The sequence below is a fragment of the Diplotaxodon limnothrissa genome, linkage group LG2, assembly GCF_057381915.1.
Source record: "Diplotaxodon limnothrissa isolate DT_005_m linkage group LG2, D_limnothrissa_male_GT1.1, whole genome shotgun sequence".
Lineage (NCBI taxonomy): Eukaryota > Metazoa > Chordata > Actinopteri > Cichliformes > Cichlidae > Diplotaxodon > Diplotaxodon limnothrissa.
The window spans coordinates 34,664,696-34,688,509 of NC_140597.1; the positions used below are offsets into that span (position 1 = coordinate 34,664,696).

Genomic DNA, 23,814 nt, shown 5'->3' on the forward strand with positions numbered 1-23,814 from the left:
GTCATGGAAACCCATTTCATGGAACTCACTAATTTGAAGGCTACATGAACTTTGGACCTTTGTAGCAACTGACTCTGCAGAAATTTGGCAAACTCTATGTAGTATGTGCCACTTTGTTATACTATCAATAACAGCTGACTGTGGAATATTTAATAGTGAGGAAATTTTATGATAAGACTTGGCAGCATGCTATCACAGTACCACTCTGGAATTCACTGAGACCCTGAGTGCGACCCATTCTTTCACGAATGTTTGTAGAAACAGTCTGCATGCCTGGCTGTTTTGATTTTGTACACCTGTGGCCATGCAAGTGATTGGAACACCGGAATTCAGTGATTTACTTTTTGCAGTATAGTATATGACCATGTTTTGTCATTTGTATTTTTGAGGCTGGCAGAGTTTTTTCTTATAGTTGCTCGCTGAAATTCATTAATTCAGCTGGTGAAAATGCCAGCAGGTGGAGGGGGGCGATTGGGGTTGTGTTAAAATGCCAGACTGCAAACTGAATGTGAACGCTGGAAGCTAGAACGATCAGCATCTCACCAAGGAAAGCTTCATAATAAAACCATGCTTTCAAGTACCCTTTGATACATTTGCTATTTTTTTTCCTGCAGTGCAGCACATTTATGTGAATTGACACAACAAAAGAGGGAATACCGAGAGCGTGGCTTTGTTTTAGTGAATGATTATATTTCACACACACAAGCAAAAGCCCTGAGAAAGAATCTCGCTGGAAGAAAGGGGGGGGGGGGGGGGGGGGAGGCAGTCTTTCACATGCTTTTACTCTAACGAACCATCACAGACGCTTCCTTTCCAAAAATGGCTTCTTAATCACAGTGAAATTCTAAGCAGACCCAGAAGCCTTACTGAATATTATTTTTCTAGCACTGGTCTCTGAAGACTTTGCCTAGTTCGTTAAAGGGTGAAACTGCAGAAGATCAAGGACTGCTGTTTGTCTTTGCTTTTTCACTACACAAAGACTTTTCCAGTTTTTGGAGAAGTTTTGTAGAAAGAGCCAAAAATTGCCCAGGAAGGACTGAAAAGAGAGGATGTGACACATAAACACTCTCGATGCCAAGAAGTCATGCTGAGCACCTAATACCCATGCAGTGTTATTGGATGTCCCCGTCCGTGTTACATGGCTGCTGCATTTCTAATCTCACCAGTGTACCTCTGTATCTCAGACAGATGAAAGTAGTCAGCACAGCTGGATTCGACGCCACGTCACATATGAACGAGACAATTAGAAGAAAAACGGCACGCTGCCAGTTGGCAACTTCTAAACAAATGTAAAAACCTGTGGAAGGATACAAGGTTGCGTTATGCTGCTGCTGTGTTACGAGAGCTCGCTCGGTGTCCCTGATGCTGCTGTTTCTACTGGAGTAATTGTTTTAGTTATGTAGTAAAATGGATCTCCTTTATTATGGAGGCAACCCAATCTTTCCCTCAGCAAAAATGGAAGCCAGGAAAAAGAAGAAGTGTGGGTGAAATTGACTGAATTGAAATAAAGTCGATTACCCAGATGCTGCCCCACTGCAACTACTTCAGCAAAGACCCAGCAGAATGAAGTTGGAATGAAATTACTTTTTATAAATGCTCCCCCAACAGTTGTCTCTTTTATTTCTCTCCTCTCTTTTTTTCCTTGATACAATTTCATTTCTGTGTTTTACAAGATTCCATTAAAGACTCGCAAGTACGTAACAATGCACAGCTCTGAGGCAGTCTAACGTAGAGCGATTATCTCTGCAGACACAGATATCGCTGAGTATTTCTGCAGAGGCTGAAGCACGCTAATCACAGTTACCGCTTGGATATTACATCTCTGAGATTTGCTGCTCCCCCATCTCGTCTTTATTGTTTTGGCTCTAGAATCTGACAGCAATATGCATATTTTTAGTCAAGAGTTTTATTTGTGTGGGGGCATGCCTGTGTGGTTTCTAAAGGTAGCTGATGTAAGAACTTTCTTTGAAGTAAACATTCACTTTCTTATTTTGAAACGGTCTTCTTCCTAATGTAGAACTCCACACATGACTTATTTACACCTTTAGGCCAGGAGTACAGCACTCCAGAAGAAATCAAATTTGGCATGTTCTCCAAGTGCTGCTAGCAAATACCAGCACACTCGCTGTGACTCTGGGTCTGTTCATTTCATGGCGGCTCTGCAACATGGAGAAGCTTCAGCGGCGCACTGAGTACTCAAATCTTTAACTTAAATAAAAGAAGAACTTTCACACAGTAGAACATTCCTCACTGCGTGTAGGTTTGTCCGACATTCAGCATTAAGTTAAAGTACTGATGTATGAATAGTAATGTAGAACGGCTTCATAAAATGAAAACGCTAAAGTACAAGTTGCTAAATTTCTATGTTCAGCACAGAAATGTATTGGGCTCATTTTCACCAGTGACAGACTTATGACTCATTCTGGGAGTAGACATGGCTTGCAGGTGCCTTAAAACAGGAAATGAAAACTTGGGCAGTGGTTACAAGTTGCAGGCGATTTTTTTTTTTTTTTTTTTTTTCAAATTTGTAACAGTTTAGTCTCTAAACCTTCCAGCTATTTGACATATTCATGGGTTATTTCAGTTGTACCGTCCATTTTGATAGTTTTATTTGCAGTGAGATCATGCCAAAAAACTCACAGTTTAGGTGCAAACTGATTATTTCAGGCTTTGTCCGTTTACAAGAATCCCGCTTGTAAATGCGCTTACCTGCTGCTCCTTGGCAGGTAGCTCCATGCCCTCCTGGGTTTTAATTGCACCTTAGAACACATATGCATCAACACTACAATGAGCGGGTGGAGGGAGGTTTGGAGTCTTCTCCCACCCCCATTCTCTGCGGCCTGCTGGAGCGGGAGGGCTAGTAGGAGGAGTTGGCCGTCCGACTGCGGTCTGGGGTGTGGGGCCTCCCTGCTGCTGCGGAGTCGGGGTGGTCTGCCTCCCCCCACCGCAGGGAAAAGGGTAACACCACCTGGGTCTGGGTGCAATTCCCCCCTCCAGGGGCGGGGGCACCTAGACCCGGTTTGTAGAGTACGCTTGGGGAGTGTGATTGTGTGTACAGCGTCTCTTTATGTCTGTCTCCACGTTGGTTGAGTGTGGAGTGAGTGCATATGAGAGCATGAGGGTGGGAATGGATGTTTGTGTCTGTGTGTGCCTGTATGTCTGTGTCTATATGTCAGGTTGGGTATCAGACGCCACCTCTCTGGGGACATCTCAGGCCCTCCAAGGTTTGGAGGCCTATCTCCACCCACCACCACTTCCCCTGCCGGTGGCGGACTCCCTCAGGTGTCGGTGTGTTGGTGGTTCTTTGTGTCTGGGGGTGGGCGTCCGGGTACACACCGGCTCACTCCTTGGCGGCCGCTTGTCGGGGCCTGGGGCCTGGGGCTCGCTCGGGCCCCTTTGGAGGTGGGGTGCCCCCGGCCTCTCGGCCTGGGGCTCGGTCACTCAGGCACAGCTGGGGGCCGGCGGAGCTCACGGGCGCGTCACTGCAACTCCCCCTGACTTCTGCTCCGCGGCTGCTGGGCGAGCCCTCATCTGGGACTCTCCTCAGCTCTTACTGGAACAGTGGCGCGGCTGCCCCTCTGTTGGTCTTCCATGGTCTCTTGTGTTCTGGGGGCCTCTGGATGTCTGGAGTTTTGATCTCCTCCATACCCGCTTCACACCCTGGAGGACGGGGCTGTGGCCCCCCCACACTCCCTAGCAGATCATTACATGGAGAAACCTTTGGAATGCAAGCATGCTGATCCACACAGGTATGCACACATGGGTATTCACAGACGCGGACTAAAGCTTTCTTGGCTGCTGCCTCAAAGCACACTGTGCGCTGTCTATCTTGCGTGCTGCACAATATCGTTTATTATTTAGTAAATATTGATATCTATGACTAGCTAGTTTATTGTGATGGTGCTTTGTTTTCTCTATTATTATGTTGCTCTTTGTTGTTTGCTGTCTCCTCTGTTTGTTTGGTTTTTTTTTTGTTTGTTTGTTTTTTTTTTTCTCCATACAGGTGACCCAGGAGTTCTTTTTTTTTTTTTTCTCTCTCTTCCCCCCCCTTCTCACCGTCTCTTCTCCCCTTTGGTTTTCTTTCTTTCTCTCCCCCTCTTTCTCTCATTCATTCCCCCTGTCCTATTTATTTAAAAAAAAAAAAAAAAAAAAAAGACAAAGGATGAACTGAAGCTCTGCCATCACGTAATGTCGCATACTGCTGTTTCTGATGTCATTTAGAAAAGAAAAAAAAAAGAATCCCGCTGGCCCCGGTTCAAAACATTTCTTCTTGGCAATTTACTGAACGGCATGTCTGCTTCTTGGAGAGGCTCTAGTTGATGCCTTGTGTACGGGCCTGCTTGTCCTCTACCGTCACATGCGTCTCCCCTTCCTGAACCTCGGGCCCAGCCTGGGCTCTCAGGAGTCATCCCCTGGAAAGGCATGACAGAGCCCCAGTGTTTGGAAATGGCTGCGCTGGCAGCGATAAGCAGTTCAAAGAAGAGAGCGCATTAATGTAATTGGCTGCCAGCAGCACATTGGCCTCGTCGTCTCATATCCACATGCGGTAACACACACTCACCACGCAGATTATTGGAGAGGGGAGTGTGTGAGAGTGGAGAGAGGATAGAGAGGATGAGAATGAAAGAATGGGGGGAAGAGAGATGAAGGCAAGGGCAGATAGAGAGAGGGGAGGCGGAGTCCGGGTCCTCATTGTGTCGCTCATTAAGCCATGGGAGGCTCAGGGAGGCTGAGAGATGAGATGAGAGGTGTCAGAGTTAAATGTCAGGTCTGGAAGGGATGTGGCTGACTTCCATGAAGCCTACGCACACACACATTGAGAGGTTGAGAGGGGATCCTCTGCTCAATCTTCAGTCTCATATTATCCCCTCAACTTCTCTTCTCCTTCTCGCTCCATAGCTCCTCTCTCTCTCTGCCACTCACCTAGTTTTGCCCTCCCAATTTTCCACCCATTACACCCAAATTACTGGTGCCATTGCAAACTGAATTGTTGCAGCCGGGTAGTAACATTTCCACTGAAAAGCCCCAACCGCTACCTATCGTGGTGGAAGTGAAGGCTATTTCCTTCAGCTAATTTCCAAGTCTGTGTGATTGGAGGCACAGAGGAAAATGCTGGGTGGCTTCCTCCACTGTTACGAAATGTTTTCACCAAAGGCTGTGAGAAGCTTTGAAGTTTAGACTCTCGCCCTTGTATCTCAAACATTCTCCTCTTGTGTCTCTCCCTGTGAGTTCTCTGCAAGCACTTCTCACCCCGCTTTCTATTTGTTTTCTGCTTTTGCTGCTCTGGGTTGAAATCTTCCTCTCGTTTTATTCTTATTTTTGGTTCTTTCTTCCTTTTATCTTGTGGCATCGCCGGCCTCTTTCACTTCACAAGCTTGAGTGGAAAAAAAACAATGGCAGACACACAATCAGAAACTAGCAGGTGAACATACAGAAGCATTAAAGAGCTGAAAGAGAGAATATTTTAGTAAGAGATGGTGGAGACCAAAAATGAGCTTGGGTGTGTTTTAACCTGAAGTCCGGACTAAAAACACTGTCAGTTAAGCTTTGTGAGGAGTGCAGGTGTAAGCAACATGTAAGTCAATTTTGGAGGCACAGTTCTGGTTCGTCTCCTAGTTTATTTCTCAGTGGGACCTAAAACACGGAGGAACTAAAAAATAAAATAGTCAGCCATGATCACTTGATCATGATTGGATCCCTCACCTTGCAATATTTTCATATATTTCCAGTACACTGTGTACCTGAACCATTTTCAAACGTTGCAACATTCACCAGACTTGCACACTTTAACCACATATTACCAGCTCCATACAGCTAATCAGCTTAAGCAGCATGAGCATATAACTAACCATTACTCAATCATTACTTAATGGGCTGTATGAAGCCATTTCTCTGCAGTTATTTGCCTTCTTTATTTTCACACAGGATGTTTGCACCAACACTGAACATGTTCTTGATGAAAACAAAAACTGTTACACACAGATACACTGTGTATTTCGCCAAAAATCTTGGCTTCCACACCAGTAGCATGCCTGCAGTTGAGAACAGCAAAGATGAAGCAATCTCTTCATTCTCTGCCTTGGCTGTCACCTAATCCTCCTGATGTGTCTCTCATATAATAATCCCCCTCCTGTTTTGGTTCTGTTTATATCCACGCGCAGAGCTAATGCACTAAACAAACACGTTCTAGTATGCCGTATCAATCGATAAGTTTGAGGTCAACATTGGTGGAATTATTACAAATCAAAAATACATTTCCCATAACACCCACAGCTCTACAACCAATAAATATATTCATTCATGAGAATAAAGTAAACAAAGCAATTTAAGTCAAACAACTCCTGGACACTATTTTGAAAGCTGTAGTATAAAATGAGCATGTTATACCTAAAAATGTGCACAGTGAGCTTCTGTATTTGGGTTTTCATTACAGGAATAACTAACGCTGTATAATAATGTCACACTATTAAGCATTAATAAGGTATTTATAAGGTATTAGCAAGTGCTTAATTCTTAATTTATATAAGATTACTCCTCCTTTGTGTATCATTTATAAATACAGATATGTTTATCCATCTGTTACTGTTACACCATGTACAGCTGTCACTGCTAGTAATAATCATAGTCATAAATATAACCGTGATATATCTGTATTAAAAATGACATTAGAAATGAGCACTTTACCTACCCAGTTATAATATTTCAGCATTATCGAGGTAATAATTAAACATCTCAGGTCACATCTTTGTTTGTGTGCCATTCGTGAAGATTTGGAATTTAATGATGACGGCATTTTTATTATTACATACAGTAACAGCACGTAATTATATCTCCTCCCAGGTCAACCTTTCAAGTTGGACCCAAAAACAGCCCACAAGAAGTTACGTCTGTCCAACGACTGCCTGACCATGGAGAAGGACGAGAGCTCGCTGAAGAAGAGCCACACCCCGGAGCGCTTCAGCGGAACAGGCTCCTATGGAGCTGCTGGTAATGTCTTTATTGACAGCGGGTGTCACTACTGGGAGGTGCTACTCGGAGCATCCACATGGTAAGAATTGCACGTACGCACAAGTGCATTATACAAGCCTGCAAGGAGGCTTGATAAACTGAAATATCTTTCTTTTGGGAGTTTAAATCTAGGCTGTTACGCAACCTCCCCCACACACACACAACAGACACACACCACACACAGTGTATACTCTTATCCTAATTATATTCTTTTCACTAATTGGCTGTGAAGTAGACCTTTTTCATGCACAAAAAACCCAAAGGGGCTACGTGTATCTTGTGTGTCCTCAGCATGAGGTAGCCTGACTGTGTAAGTAAAGTCATTAAGGAGGACACTTGCTTCAGATCAGTAATGTGTTCCAAAATGTGCTTTCCCTGCAGGTATGCCATCGGCGTGGCTTACAAATCAGCCCCAAAAAACGAATGGAGCGGCAAAAACTCATCCTCGTGGGTGTTCTCACGTTGCAACAGCAACTTTATGGTGCGGCACGATGGTAAGGAGATGCTGGTGGAGGCGAGTCTGCAGCTGAGGCGGCTGGGTGTCCTGCTGGACTACGACAACAATTCGCTGTCCTTTTACGATGCCATGAATTCCCAGCATATCCACACCTTTGAAATCTCCTTCCTCCTACCTGTTGTACCCACTTTCATGATCTGGAACAAGTCAGTCATGATTCTCTCAGGGCTACCTGTCCCCGATTTTGTCGATGGTGTGGCCTCGGATCTTCAAGAGCACCAACAGCAGCAAATGGGGATGTGCCGGCAAGACTCGCCATACTTGACCGGGATGAAGGCCTGCCACTGAGTGGTCGTGTGACTGTAAATGCGATTAAAACACTGACACGGTGGCTCATGTTAGCTAGTTACTTTCATATGGGTTTAAAAAGTTGCAAATATGCACAGCAGTCTGGAAAAATGTCAGTCCGGTTAGTTTGTAGCCATCCAATATTTTGCAAATCCATCATCAACGAATGGGAATGAGGTCTTTTGACTGCAGCCATCAGCATACGTAAAGTCCATCCGATGCCCTGCAGTCACTGACAGAGAAAGCTTTGGTGTCCTGTATTTTCAGGACCATTTAAGGTCTTCCTTTTTTCATCTGTGTTTCACCCCAGGCAGAAGACCAAAGTGAGAATCTTCATGTCAGCCATTTAAAGTTTGAAGGTGCAGCACATGAACAGTGAAACTACTTAACCTGTGGTAGATTATGAGAAAGACAGAAAAGGAAAAATATACAGAGAAAAATGAATAGAAAACCGATTGATGCTTTGACCACAGCAGTGCAAAGTGCCATCCACCGATCCATAATAGTTATCAAACAGGTGGATGGAAAGGCCATAGCAGATGCTTAGAATCACAATTTTTAGCTGTATCGAACCAGTAAGTGAGCCTCCTCATTCCCTGAGTATCAGGGGCACTGTTGTTCCCAAAAAAGCCGATCTTTTAATGTCTTGATTATAAATTACCCTTCTCTCTAAGGGGACAAGTAAACACAAACCTACCAGCAAATTACCCCACACATCATTTCAGAGCGTCTGGATCCCCCCCAGCGTTAGGGTCAAGCAGTCAGGATTTGTTTAGTTTATCGTCTGTCTTAGTAGTGTGAAAATTGATGCCACTTTCATGTCTGTTATTGCAGCGCAAGCAGCCGAGCTGGCCTTGTAGCATAAATTGTGGAAGCTCCAACTTTCAAGCTGCAGAACGTAACCTTCTGATCATAAGTGTCTAAAGTGTTTCAATTTGTCTTTTATTACAGATTTAACAAAAGTGTAACGTGTGAATGGGTAAGCTTTTGAAATGCTGCCAGCCTGGACTTTTTCTGTCCCCCAAAAAAGGAGCTTTTTTCCTTTGGGGAAGTTTGATTCCTACAAGGTTTACACTAGTACATACATTCTCTGGGAAACGTACAATACCAAGCTTTTATTCAGTCATTTTTTTGATTTTGATTTCTACATTAATAAAAACAAATAAAAAGCAAAATTATGAACAGATCTTTGCTGATCATATTTTAGCAAATATATCAAAGTATCTTACAGTTTCTCCAAATGTGTATGCAGACATCCAATTATAGACATTACAATCTCTAGCTTGGTAGAGTTTTGTATTTACTGCACAAAATGGAAAAATAATGCACACCAGTAACTGCAAATTCACTGTAAGAAGATTTGAGACTAGGAAAAAAACTACAAATTAAGACAGCGAGTTCAGTAGTATTTTTTTCTTGGTTGTAAAAGTAACACAGAGCTTAACTGCATATTTTGAGTATAATGATGTATGCTTAAACACATGCCACGTTAGCATCATCTGCACTCCCAAAATGTGACACATTTACAGTGTGATCATACCGATGAAACAAAAACACTAAAACCTCCCGCATCAGTCCAGACACGAGAGTGGTATTCTTTTTCCCACACAGAGACTCTTGATTCTTAAAATGTCCCATTTTTTTTCAGTTTGTCTACTACAGCAGGCTGTACTGCAAGTATTTCCTTGCCGCTGTTCATGTGTTGTGTCCTTAATAGCTATGTGTGGTCACTGCTATAGTCCTTTCCTCGATCTTCCTCTTGGATTTGACCCGTCAGTCTTGTTTTGTATTGACAGGTCACAGCTTCCTTATTTCAGGAAGCGTTAGCGTCGCTCCCGGATTCTTTATTAACAAGATCCCAGGGGCCAGATTTGAATCGTGTGACTACTCGACTTGTATAATAAGAGGTTTATTGATAACTAGAGGAAAAAAAAAGTGTTATTTATGGAAAAAAAAAGTTTACTTTTATTATTAATCGCAACATATTCATGATGCACTTTTTAATTAACACTAACTCCCCTCTGTGAGTATTGAAAAAGATGGATGTGTGGCAGGGTTGTAATGGGGAGGGTAAGAGACAATAAGCACTGCTGCTGGTTGTGTTAACTCATCCTATTTTTCTGCTCATATTTTCAAAGTAATTTATGGTGGTTAGCGTGTAAAACATACTGCAGTAAAACCTCTTTTGGTCACTCGGAGAACTTTGCAATAAAGAAAGAAGTCACAGCTTTTGTTTACTGTGCTTTAAACACAACCAGCGACTTGTCCTCCCCATTGCATTTTTTCAATAGCATACAGTGAAACTACGTTTAGAAAAGGGATATGATTATGATGGTGTTTGTGGGATTTTTATTGTGATTATAATGAATAACTAATAGCTGTTTGTTGTTGACTTTTCACGGAAGGAGGTGGTTAACACTTAAACCTGCTGTCTGTCGCAATGTCATGGCATGATTGTGTTTTCCTCTGTAATTTGTTACCACACACACACACACCAACACACTCCACGTTCAGTTTAGGTTGGTCTTGTCGTGATAAATGCATGATACATTATAGGATCTCACAGTTCACCGGGTAATTTAAGTAACTCTTTCAAGCTCACCAATTAGGTTTTTTCCCTTTGGGTAGAGGCTCACCTGAACATTTTACAAGCAGACCTGACCTCGAAAATCTTTCTGTTCTTGATCACTATTGAAATAGCAGCTGAAGTTGGAAAAAATAGTTTTGCTTTCAGGTTCGGATTTAAAGGCCTAGCGTGGGTGACAGTTTCTCTTGATATTCAAGGAAGCAGGGCTGATTCAGACAATCAAATATGTATCATAGTTTTTGCCGATTTAAGAGGCCACGTAGCCAGAAAGTTGAGAGAAGCTGTGACAAAGTGACACTGGAGGTTGTGCTTAAAAAAAGATGCAGACTTTTACCCGATTTGACACGAGAAACCTTACGCCTCATTGCCAATTTCACTCCTTTTACTCATCACGGGGTATATAACTGTTGACTGTCTTGTAACATTTCTACTCTGACAGGCTATGATCTCCTTGACTTGAAAAAGCAGGCATACCCTGCAAACACACTGTTTTAAATCATTTGCTTGTGACCTTAAAGTTCCTTGATGAGTCAGTTCGGAACGGCAGTGAAAATCGGATCTGCATTATTCACCAAGGGAAACTGAACGGTGCATCAGTTATGAATATTTACTCGAGGTGTTGATTGATAGAGATGTTCCACATGTCAAAGATAACACAGCACACGAACAAAGCAGGGAGCTTACCGAACGTTACCTGACTTCCAGATATCCATTCATCTTGCTGAATAATGTCGGTCGCAGCAGCCGAACAGTGTTGATTTGTGATCTGGACCGACAAGCTCAAGTCATCTGTGCAAGTGTGCTCGGCTTGGTCACTGCATGAATATGTGACCTTGCCGCAGGTTCATGCTGTAACTCTGTCCTTATCTTCGAGATAGGGTTTCCTGTCGAGTCAAACATATTCTCAATTTTTATTTTTATTTTTTACAATGGGGGGAAAAAAACTTCGAAAGCATACAGAAAATGTTCATTGCCATGCATATCAGATCATCTGCAGTGCTCTTTTTTTGTGTCACAAGTCAATACAGTAAAATATATACGGTGAATGATTTTCAATAGCTACCCACTCCTTGTAGTGCAGTGTAATACCCTAGAGACAATGCAATAGATTCTCCTTTCTGCTTTTCTGTTTGTGTAACTTGGAAAATGTTTTTTGGTTTTTGGTTTTGGTTTTTTACAACTCAAAAGAAAGGCACTCCTCTCCTTTTGACATTTGGACCTTAATTTAAAAAAAAAGAGAGAGAAGAAAACTGAAACAGCACAAAAAGAGCAGTTTTGCCTTCCTGCAATGCTTCCTGTTTCCATAGATATAACAGATATACTTTTAGTCAGAGAGGAATGTAAATCATAGGGGGAAATATATATTATATAAAGTTGTATATTATACAAAATATATATGAACCAATGTTATTTATGTGAATTTAAGTCCAATTAAAAGTCTGATCCCAAAAACTGTTGGAGTCAAGAGTTTCTTTTTAGGTTTGCTACTCAAAAATGATGCAACTGCTAAATATAATTTCAAGTATTTACAGAAAAAACTGAGATCCAAGAGAGGAGTGAAGAAAAAAATTCCAGGGTTGGACAGGGCGATGCTCCTGTCCTAAAGTCTCAAACTGTTCTTTAATCGTGTTGATGTTTTAACCAGGTTTACGACACTGGAAAGATTCATAATAAATCTCCCTTTAAGCAGCTTGTGAAACACAAACTGTTTGCCTCTCACAGGTCTTACAAACATGTACGGGAATTTAAACTACAACCCACAGCTTTCAAAGAGGCTGAGCCCTGGAACGGTACATGGGGCAGTAAGGTTGCCAGGCTGGCAGGTCATCCAGAGCTCAGGGTGGGGTTTGTAGGGCTATACCCTCTTAGCCCTCATCTGCCATCACTGGCACGAGTTACTCACTACAACTAGTACTGTAGTGCATTGGCCCCAGCACTGCCTGCGAGCATGGCACAAACACAAACACTGACCCTGAAAGGATGAACAGCCCGCTCATGTAATTTGCATTTAATTTGCTTTGAGGCAGCAGGAATGCTCTAACAGTGTAATAAGGGAACCAGGGGAATTTCAGCTGGCTGAACAATTCAAAATGTATACTAACATATAAGATGACAGCTGTGGGCCTGTGTGGAGTTTGCATGTTCTCCCCATGTCTGCGTGCGTTCTCTCCAGGTACTCTTGCTTCTTCCCACATCCAAAGACATGCCATTAGTGGGGTTAAGTTAAATTGTGATTATAAATTGGCCCTAGGTGTAAATGTGGGTGTGAATGGTTGACAACCTGTCAAGGGTGTACCCAACCTTTTGCCCTATGACACCTGGGATAACCCCTGCAACCCTGAATTGGAAAAGAACAAGAGATTGGATGGATTGCCTTAAAATGCATCACACGAGCAGATACACCAGTGAGTTCATACCCATCTTTACGTTCTGGCTTCATTATAGTGTCATCTACTCACCAGGAAACTTGTAACTGTAGCCTGCACGCTTTGAGGCATGTGGACAAAATCTGCCCTTCGACTGATATACATATAAATACCAGTCAAAGTACACTCAAATGCTTTTGCAGTACCTCTGGTTATAGTATTCACACCAAAACTCTGCCCTTATAAAACACTCACAGACAAACTCACAAAGTGAAAACGAGACCAGACACTCTCTTGCAGCTGCTAAATGTGGTGGTTTAATGCATTCTGCCCTATGACCTTCTCTCTCTACCAAGAACGCCAAAGGACCGCTCTCAGAAACAGTGTAGAAGAGCTTGTTTTGTAAAACAGGAAAAGACTATAATAAGATCCCTGCTTCTCTACATTTCCATTACTATTTAACTAGAAGCTACATGTTGAACCTCATTACCTGATTAACATGATAATGTAGTGTCTAATGTAGATTTGCTTATTGAATAACATAGACAGGCTCAGAGAAATCCAGTTTCAACCTATTACCTCTCCATTATGTCACTGCAACTTCCCGGAAGGTTTGGAGACATTATGATTATAAATATATGTGCACATCTATGCATACGCGGTATTTAATCCTGCGTTATGAATCTATCCCATTAGGCCAGGGCTTTTTTAAAATCTAGTTTACCTGTGCACTGATGGATTACAGGGCCAGGTTAGGCCACAGGTTTAAAGATTGGGGCACTGTCTACCTCTCCGTGTGTGACAGATTAGCAAACGGTTAAATGTGATACTCGCTCTGCCTCTGCTCCCTCACACTGCTAGCAAGCAAACTGTTCGAGCAACCCATAATTACATTTCTAATTGCAGAATAATTAGGACTCCCTGTGTAGCTCGTTAAGTCATTTGTCACTAAAGCCTCTAATGTGGCATACAACAACTCTCTAATTACAAAGAAGGAAAAGTGCACAAGATGGGCAGCATTTCACTACTTGTGGCCTAAGTTTTGTTTGATGTATATTTCATTCATATTTATTATCATTATTATTATTATTATTATTATTATTATTAGCTGCTATGACTGTGTTATAACCTAGTAAAACAAACCAGCAACCAGCAAAAACAGACTCTTCTAATGATAAAATGAAGTAAGAACTCATGTGATTAAGAGCCATGCTGCACATTAGAGTGGTTGCTTTCTTTCTTTTCACCGTTAAATTACAGCAAGGTCAAGTAATTTCACTCTACAGAGAACAGTGGGAAAAAAAAAAAAGATCTTATCAAAAGCAGATGATATACTGCTGTAATGTACCCCATCTGGCCTTCCAAAGGAGACTGCTTCTCACAGTTCTGTCAGGACTTTTACCAGAACTTAAACAAAAAAACAAAACTACAATTTTATTCAACAGTTTTGCAGTAATAACTGGGCAAAGGTGTGGGATGAATTACAGTCAACATAAGTGCATCTTTTGAACAGATAAAAGAATATAGAAGAAACAGGACAACGCTGAGGTTGCACCCCAGCTCCAGGTAACATCAAGCTCTTAATAAAACTCCAACGAGTCAAAAAATGAACAAAGAACACAGACAGTTTTCTTTTCTTTTCTTTTGAAATAATAAGTCCAGCAATCAATAGAGCTCGACTATTTTTGTTGCTGATCCTACCATACAGTAATAGCTGTTATGAAATCATGTGTTTGCTTACCATTGCTTATTCAAGGCAGTAAACTTGGCAGCTCTATAAACAGTGCAGATGTATATGAATCAAGCAATGCGCAAACACTGACTCCAACTGTGTCCATCTCCAGTTAGGCATAATAGCATTGCCTCTATACTCACCAATAACCTAATAAATCCTGCGAACAATAATTAGCTGGGAAATGAATGCAGAATACTAGCAATATTTTATCATCTCTTAAGCTTTATGATATCCAGTTCTTTCACTATGGGGGAAAGAAGTTGGACTAAATGCAAGTGGGGCCTATCAGCAATATTTGGTCATTTGTCACCAGTATTAAAATCTATTGCTATTACCATCACTTAATTCTACCCCCTTGACACAAATCCAGCCAGATTTTTCATGAGTTGTGAACGTCCATCTGTGCGTGTCACTGCAGTTCATATCTGCCAGAACTACGAATGCACAGCTGGATACAGTGAAGTAGAAATATGCATTACGCCCCTGGCACTGTTTTACCCACACACCTGTCCCAGCTGCACCTATACACTACTTACCCAGAATGGAATGACTTAAAAAAAAAAGAAAGAAGGCCTAATTTCATTACCATCTGCTTAGGAGAAAGACAGACACTTTATTTAGAATCTGGCTTATTTAAACTGTGCAACTGTTAGGCAGAGGCTCCTCTGCTTTCAAATGAGAGACTGCAACAGTGTGTGTGGGAGTGCAACTGTGCATGCAGTCCTGAATGTGTGTGTGCATGCGCGCGTGTGTGTGTGTAAGCCTACTTGAACGTGGGTGGTTGCACGTGTCTTGTAATAAGGTTGTTTTCTTCCCTTTGCTTCATTTTGAACTACTTAACCTTTGCTTAAGGAAATTCTTCAGAGACTGAAGCTCTTTTTTATATTTTCCAGTACATAAATAAAAAAAATAATCAGATAATAAATCAAAGATAAAACAAACAAAAAAGGCAGGATCAAAGCAAAGTGTGTGGGGGAGTGTTGCCTTTAGACCTGTTGAGAAAGACAGAGGCTGCCTTTACCTTTCCTAAATGAGGATGAATTAGACCACCATGGAGAAGAGAGCAAAAGCTTGGCTCTCTGCCTGCAGGTTGATGGAGGAGAGCTATGAACTCTGGGAAATGAGGATCTAAACAGAGTGTAGATCACCAAGGCCACTGGCTCTGTCTCTATCAGACACAGCATCCCTCTCTCTCTCTCTCTCTAAGACTTAAACACCCGGACACACTCTAACACTCACACTCCACAGTCAATGTCTAGATTAATCTCTGAGGGAGGAATTAATCAACACACCCGGTGGCATCTCGGAGAGCCCCGGAGGCTTGATGGTCCCGCTGAAAGAGAGTGATATGTCCAGGTGCTTTAGAGACATCTCAGCAGAAATCTCTGCCTTTCCATCTTTCCCCATGAAACTGACAGCGAGTTAGTTTCAAGGAGATATGAAGCTAACACCATGTCATTGACATATGGATGAAGAGCCTAGGGAGAAAATCTAAGGAAAATCCACAATTTCTTTGTACATGTACAATGACAATAAAAGGATATTCTTGCTTCTCAAGAACAAAGGTCACAAAGTGCTGTACAATAAAAATAAGATACATCAATCAAAACTATATAAATGGATAGAATTTCTTCATTTAAGTCATCAACAGCGTCCACTAAAAATCAATGGAAATGAGTTTCATAACTTTGAAGGTCCAAGGTACCACCAACAAGCACGGATCAGCTAACCCCAGAGACCTTGAAGTTGCATATGCATGTAGAAGTTCATTAATACAAGGAGGCAACAGACCACGAAGAGCTCTTAAGTGTTCACCAAAACCTGAATCTTAAACTTTATAGTTGTTTCAGAATTGTGCACTGCAGCACAATTGTGAAACAAATGAAAGTGATCCAGTGTGAACGTTTGCTAAGGCACAGCAACAACGAATTACAATAATCAAGCTATGATGAAATTAAAACATGTGCGATCATTTCCATTTCAGATTTAGGCATAATATATGTGTGTAGATGGTACATTGTAGGGTCAGCACAGCATCATCATCTCACAGCAATGCAAGTTTGCATGTTCTCTTTGTGTCTGTGTGGATTCTATCCAGGGACTCTGGCTTCCTCTGGATAAACACATCAGGTAAATTGGTAACTCTAAAATGACCAATGCCTATCTCTTGCATTGCTAATGCTAATGCTGCAATAGGTTGGTAATCACCTCTTGCCTATTGACATTAGGCATAAACTCCAAGCCAGCCATTACCTGAAGGACAGATCATCTGGCAACATTATGGGATTTGAATGACCTATAAAGCAACAGGTGGTAATTTAATGCTAACCTAAAAGAAACGCTGGCTAAGCAGAAGTCTACAAACAACAGGCATGCAGTCTGTCCAAAAAAGAGCATTAAAAGTAAAGTCTTTGACTTCCCAATATAAATATCTTTATTTTACTTGTCCACACTTTAAACACAGAAGTCCCCACCCTGGAAGAAGTTTTTCAGCAACCTAAAATGCAGATTTCTGTGTGAACTAAAGGTTAAAACGCGTAGAAAATGCCCATGTAAATGAGGACAGGGCCTATAATTGTGTCATTTTCAGTATTTGGCATTTTCAAAAAATGACAAATACTGACGTTCCTCAAATGACCATACTGCTGGCCTCTAAAGCTATGTAAACCACATAGATTCAGCTTGATAAAACATCCTAAATCTGCAGCAGATCAGGATGTTTACAGTCGCAGTTTCCTTATTATTAACCTCTGTAGCAGTGCACATGGGAAGGCAGGCATCAAGTACGTTAAACAGTCTTTAACCTACCAGCTCCCTAGTACAAACCCTCTACGCCAATGTTAGAATAATGTAGGTAATAGTTAGCACAGTCCAGTCCAGTCCTGCTACACAAACTCCTTTGGATAAACCATGCAGAGTATTTCCAGTAGATAGATGTGAAAATGAAAACTTTACAATGCTTTGATTTCTGATTTAATTCCATTGATGTTTACAGGAGGTTATTACGAAGCCCCAAATTAAAGATATACAGTCGGCGGATGCATAAATCACACGTGCCAACAAGTGACAAAATCACCAACAAATCAATGGCTGCTGGCTAAATGAGTCACCAACTTTCACATAAAACATTCTGTAATCAAGGATCCATTGTTTAAAAATCCAGACAAAAACTCATGCTCCATTATTGTTATAAATACCATGTGCTGTGTGTCAATAATTTACATTTATATTCAGGCATTTCCCTCTCTCTCTGCTGCATTTTTATCTGAATATTAAAAGCATTACCTTTGCAGAGATTTCGTGCACCTTGTTTTTCTCCTTTTTTTTAAAAAAAAATGGACACTGTGAGTTTATATGAGGAGTTTGGAAAACTATAAAATAATTCAAGTATCAATTACACGTCATTTTGTCAGCTCTGTTTGGTATAAGTGTATCTGTAACAACTATAGGTGGCCCACACTCACAGTTAGAGTGCAGCGTTTTGACCAAGCTGTCTTGAAGATTGAGTGTTTCTATTTGGATGAAACAATTCAGAAGAGGCTTTTGGTTTAGCTTTAGGGGAGAGTGTCTCGGAGGAGCTCTTCATCATCCTCTACAGCCACTTTCACAGGTTAATGAATCAAGAAAATACACTCAGGACTTTCTTACTTAGGAGCTGGGGGTTGCGGTTTATGGTGCATTTTAAAATTGATAGCGGGAGATAAAAACACAGTGAAGTCAGTATTTGTGCATGAGCTCCTGTTTTGCAGGGACCGAAACAAGAATAACATTTCACATGGAGCACCAACTGAAAACGTCTGCGCCGCACAGATGGTCGGATGATTTAGTGCTCAGAAATGAGATTTGTTGGAACATCTTTTAAAACATTGTAACTATTAGCAGCAAAAAAATAAACCTTTGATTCCGTATATCCTGCTTGCACATAAACACAGCCTACGTCACTGCATTATGATTGATTATTTAAGCTCCTAATATAAATCCTTCTCCTGGGAGATAGAATAATTAAAAGCAGCCTGATAATTTTGTTTAGTGAACCATGATGACTCTTTGATCCATGCATATCTGAAAACAGCCATCACCATTTAAATGATGCTCCTTATTATGATTACTATCAAGCCGCCTCTGCTCTTGTCTTCTTTCATCTTTGATATTTATCAATCCATCCTTCATGCTGATGGAAGCCCATTAGCTGCAGATGCTTTCAGGTTGACATGTTGACTTAATAAGCTACATCTCATGATAAAAATAACTGTCCGTGGCACACGTGTCTTTCCCCGTCTGCATACGAGATGTTCTCTAATAAGGGTGCGCTGCGAGAGAGGGTGAATAATGAAGCCATACTGACATAAATTTGACACTACTAGACAATCACCCCCTCGAGGGGTGACTGGGACGAACAAGTCTCCCGGGAAAACTATGCAGTCCCCAGGCAGAACATCACCCAGAAAGCCAGGCGTTCTGAGCTGCTGTTCACTGCATACATATACAATCAATTTTAGAGGTGACCCCCTCGCTCCCAGCGCAGCACTCAGCTGGAGGCTTGTGAGCATCTTAACTGCTACCCAGAGTCTTTAATCGTGGACAACTCTGATTTAGAATGAGATTTCTGAACAGATACAAAACTACACATCAACACCTGTTTTTACCACTGTTACTGCCATGGTTTGTGAATAGCTGAAATTAAGCACTTATAGTCCAGATTTCAATCAGAAATGCAAAGATATTTGGACTGAAAAACACCCTCCATTTCTTTGCTGTGTGTTTCACCAGGAAAACGGGGAGAAATGTGAAATTGAAATACAGAATATATAAGACAAAAAGTGGGGAAAGAGTTTGTAAATATTCAATATTTACTATGATCACCTTTATTCTTCAACACAGCCTGAACTATCTCAGGCAAGCTTTCTTATAATTTCTGTAAAAGTTAGTTCTCCAGGTTTTTTGAAGAGCATTCATTGCGTATTTCTCTTTCCAGATATACTTTTATTGCAGTGGTGATGAGCAGACTTTCAAATACTGTTCATGTGCTGTAGATAGTTTTGAGGCCTACCACTTTTTCCCTGACCCGCCTAGTTTCTTCAGATGTTTTAAGGAGACAATTCACACCTTGCCTTGATATGCTAAGTTTTAGATAATAGGTCTTTAGAAATCACCTTGTTAGTGCAAAAATACTAGTATTCTATACCTGTCAAACTGTGTTATCGTTGGTGTTTTCATAGAATTGGCTAAAGAAATGGAAAAATGGAAACAAATTATGTGTTTTTGCACCAGTGTGCTGGCAACAAAATGCCTACTGATACAATTAAATTTTTTATTTTTATTTATTTATTTTTTTGCTGTTGTTTGTTATGTGCACTGGTTCATCCCTGGAGTTGGGTGCCTTTTCTATGCTTGAATGATTCATAGGTGGTTGAAAAAAGAAACAAACACAAAAAAAAACAACCCTCTGAAATGGTCAGACAGAAAGACTTGCCTGAAAATGAGTGAACATTTTGTGACTTTTGAACAGTGGTGAATATTGTAGAACTTCCATAAAAGATATCTGATATCCCCTTACGCTACTGACGTGTGTTTAATCTCAACGCGAGAAACTGGTGCGAACATTAAACAGACTCAGTGAATAGCTTTGTTTGAACATGACATGGATTTGTTTAGCAACAGATGACATATCGAATCTGTCAGAGAGGAGAGAAATAACAGTGCCATCGTTTTTCTTTCCATCCTTCTTTACGGTGATGTTTTGAGAGGATTTTAATAACTAATTACAATCTTCAAATTGCCAGCGTGTGTGCTTTAGAATTTCTTTGACCGATTCGTTTTTTTCCATCAAGTATGAGGATTTTCTGCCAGGTTTGATTGCATTTGGACTCAATAATAAGCACTAATATAAAGATTTAGTCATCATAGTAGGGTGTGAATCATAGATCACACAAAAAGACTAAGATTTTTAGAAAACAGCCGTGTAAGAATATCCTCTCTATCTCTCGAGCGCATGAACAGCAGGAGATATACTCGGGGATTACATATATTGTTATCCTCAGGCTGCAGCGCCCCACAAAGCTTTACATCAATGTTATCCCATCCACCATAAATGATCTATAAATAACAGAACTTCTCAATGTAATCACAGAGGTTTCCTGCCTCTTTTCATCTAATGATTGACTGAGTTAAATAGAGCTGGACAGACATTTCCTATTACTGTGCACTAGATTGTAGGGATCTACTGTACTATAATAATATAATATAAAGCACACTACATGTGGAGAAACAGCCAGCAGGTCTCATATGCTTTAGTTGGCTTTGAACCAGTTCTAAATCTGCCATCCTCCCCACTTGTGGGGTGAAGAACTTGCTTCTTTTCTCAGTAAGCTGACATTTCACCACAGCCAAAAGTTAAATGTCGCCATGTGAGGCATACAACTGTGTCATGAATCTAATGCAGCTCAAGCTCTGGCAGAACTGTAGATTTGTCCACTGCAGTGCATTTCTGTACAGAAAGACTGAAATATGGAGACACTGAATAAATGTAGAGGACTTCAATTAATTTAATTAATGGACGTCATTTTAGACAGATGAATTGATGCGTACACTAAGCACAGAGGTTTAATCGGTGGTTGGGTATAGAAATAGCCATTTAAGTGGTAATGTACCACGATTAAACATCTGTTGTACGCTTTTCATATTTTATGGTTCTTGATTTGTAAGGGACTTAATATGTTTCTCGTGAGACTGTTGTAAGGTGTGTAAAAATAATCTAATGGGCATAAACTCAGTTTAGCAAAATAATGTTCAGCTTTAACCATACACATTCAGTATCTGCCCTTTTCCACACCAAGAAAACAATACAACCTAATTTCAAACACCGAAGTGAGGTTGTGTTTCTCCCGCACGTTTAGGTAATGCTCTCTCTGATTCTCACTTTTCGAGGCTTAGCAGAGCGTTTGGTTTTGTTCAACCAACACCGCGCCGTTAAGCCCAGCTGCATCCCATCAGTTTGCTACACTGCTCGTCTTGTCAGAGCTTGCTTAGCACCCTGGAGGTCTCAGAAACCCTGCTTTGTTCTAACTGCAGATGGCTGATTGAGAATTCTGGGGTTGGTTTTGTTGGATCGTCCACAGCAGCCGGAAGAAGAGACGTTCGACAAAAGTACATAATGATGGAAACAATACAAAAGCACTGCAAACATTCAAAGACTCACTTCTCTTTTAGCTAAAAAAAACATGTAAGAATCCACTTTAAATATTTAAACTTCATCTTTTTGGACCTCGTGATCAAAGTTTGATCGTGGGCGCATTAAGTAAGAACAATGCTTTCAACAACATACTGTGTATATAAACAAACTTGCGAGCAATGTGGTCCATAATAGAAACTGAAATTAAAAGTAAATCCATAGTTCTGCATAAAATCTACATCATAGTTACACTGCAGCTGCATAGCTTATTGCACACCCTTCAGCATAGCCTGTGGTTACAGCCCCACCTGCATTTTCACATCTCTCCATGCAACAACAGCAACTCGTCCCCTTGGTCCACATGTAGTGTAAACACAGTATGCTGATTATCACAAGGATAATACCTTGAAGGAAGAAAATAAATTTGTTGCAGACTGTAATTGTATTTGGTTCACAAAGCTAACCCCATAGTCAAAATTCCGTCAGTGCAGCCATAACTTACAATACAATTTTATTTCTTCTCATATGATGCTTCACAAATGCCTGGAAAGACTCAGTCTTATGTGTGGCCTCATTAGGATGTTGTGATTTAAACAATGATTACACTGTAATTGCTGATTTTATAGATGATGTCAGGCCAAGTCGCAGAGTAACACAAAAGTAATCTAACAAGGATTCTGACTTTACTTGAGAATATATTTCAAAAATACTGACTTCTTTTCATTGGCTCCTATTTAAATCTAGAGTCAAATTTAAAATCCTTCCCCTCACAAGCAATGTGCTTTACCCTGAATTGTCCCTTAGTTACGCTGCAAAAGGCCTAGGCTGCTGGGAGTGTCCAGTGATGCACTGATTATTACTTTATCGCTCGCCTTTTTTTTACTTACTATGCGTTCATAATCAGTGGGTATTATGAATATCTAGTTTTCTTCTAAAGCATGTCATTTGTCCTGTCTTTTTTCCTACACCTCCAACCAGTCACCGCCGATGGCTGCCCCTCCCTGAGCCTGGATCTGCCAGAGGTTCCTTCCTGTTACAGTTTTTCTCGATTGCTTAAACACTATAACCAGGCCTCTAAACTAAAATTTCAAAACCGTAACGCTACTGTTCAAAAAGCTCACCCATTTCCCTGAACTATAAACACTATTCCCTGCTTTGACACATGACTCAAATTTGGTGAACTGTTACTGCAAAACTCTACACACAAATCCCTACATTTTACAGTGCTTACACCATGTAGTCATTTAGAAAGCACTAGCATGCAATAATGTTAACTTAAGTCAGCATAGCTTGAGCTCAATTAGCACACAATTAACCAGGTGGAAACACTAGGAGTCAAAATTTAGCACACACCAATCAGAACCTGCGATAGATAGATAAAAGGGCCAAAGTCAGCTCATTCAGGTTTGAAACAATGGATCCAAAGAGATGCAAAGGAAGAGGACGTGGTGGAGAAAGAGGACGTGGTGAAGGAGGTGGAGAACGACGGCGACAAGGAAGGGGAAGAGCAAGGGCAAGAAGACAGTCAGTCTCGGATGAAATTCGAGCCACTTTAGTTCACCATGTCCTTGTCCATGGGATGACTATGAGGGAGGCTGGGCAACGAGTACAACCAAATTTGAGTCGCTTCACTGTTGTCTCCATCATCAGAACCTTCAGGGAGGAAAACAGGTAGGTGTACTTGCAGTAAGACTGCTTTGTACAGTAACGTTTAAGTTACTGAACTTATGTGTCTTGAGTTTCAGTATGTTTCCATTATTTGCCTGTAAAATGAATGTGTGACAGTTACAGTAATGAGTGCTTCTATTTTTGTAGGACACAGAGACGACCACCTGGTGGAGGCAGGTTAAGGCTTTTGTCGGAGGAGCAAGAGAGGGAACTTGTAAACATGGTAATTGCAAATAATGTAATCCGCCTGCAAGAGATTCAAAGGAGAGTGATTGAGGATGATCATCTTTTTCGAGGCATAAATGCCATCAGCCTCTCCACAATTGACCGAAAGAATCAATTCCGGATGAAACAGGCATACCGAGTCCCTTTCGAACGAAACTCTGACAGAGTGAAAAACCAACGTGTGGAATATGTTCAGGTATGAGTTTTGATACTGTATAAAGTATTGTGTACCATCACAGCATGGCAGTT

The 23,814-nt window shown here is 41.1% G+C and overlaps 1 protein-coding gene across 5 annotated transcripts in view; it reads left to right on the forward strand.

The window, feature by feature from the left end:
- The window catches only part of mid2 (midline 2), a 177,496-nt gene extending 165,654 nt beyond the window's left edge, over nt 1-11,842 (forward strand). For all 5 annotated transcript variants that reach the window (XM_085362898.1, XM_085362880.1, XM_085362872.1 and 2 more), the window contains 2 exons: nt 6,841-7,048; nt 7,390-11,842. In XM_085362898.1, coding sequence (XP_085219024.1) covers nt 6,841-7,048; nt 7,390-7,813 — 632 coding nt within the window. In that variant the 3' untranslated portion in view covers nt 7,814-11,842. The remainder of the gene's footprint in view (nt 1-6,840; nt 7,049-7,389) is intronic.
- The last annotated feature ends 11,972 nt before the right edge of the window (nt 11,843-23,814 follow it).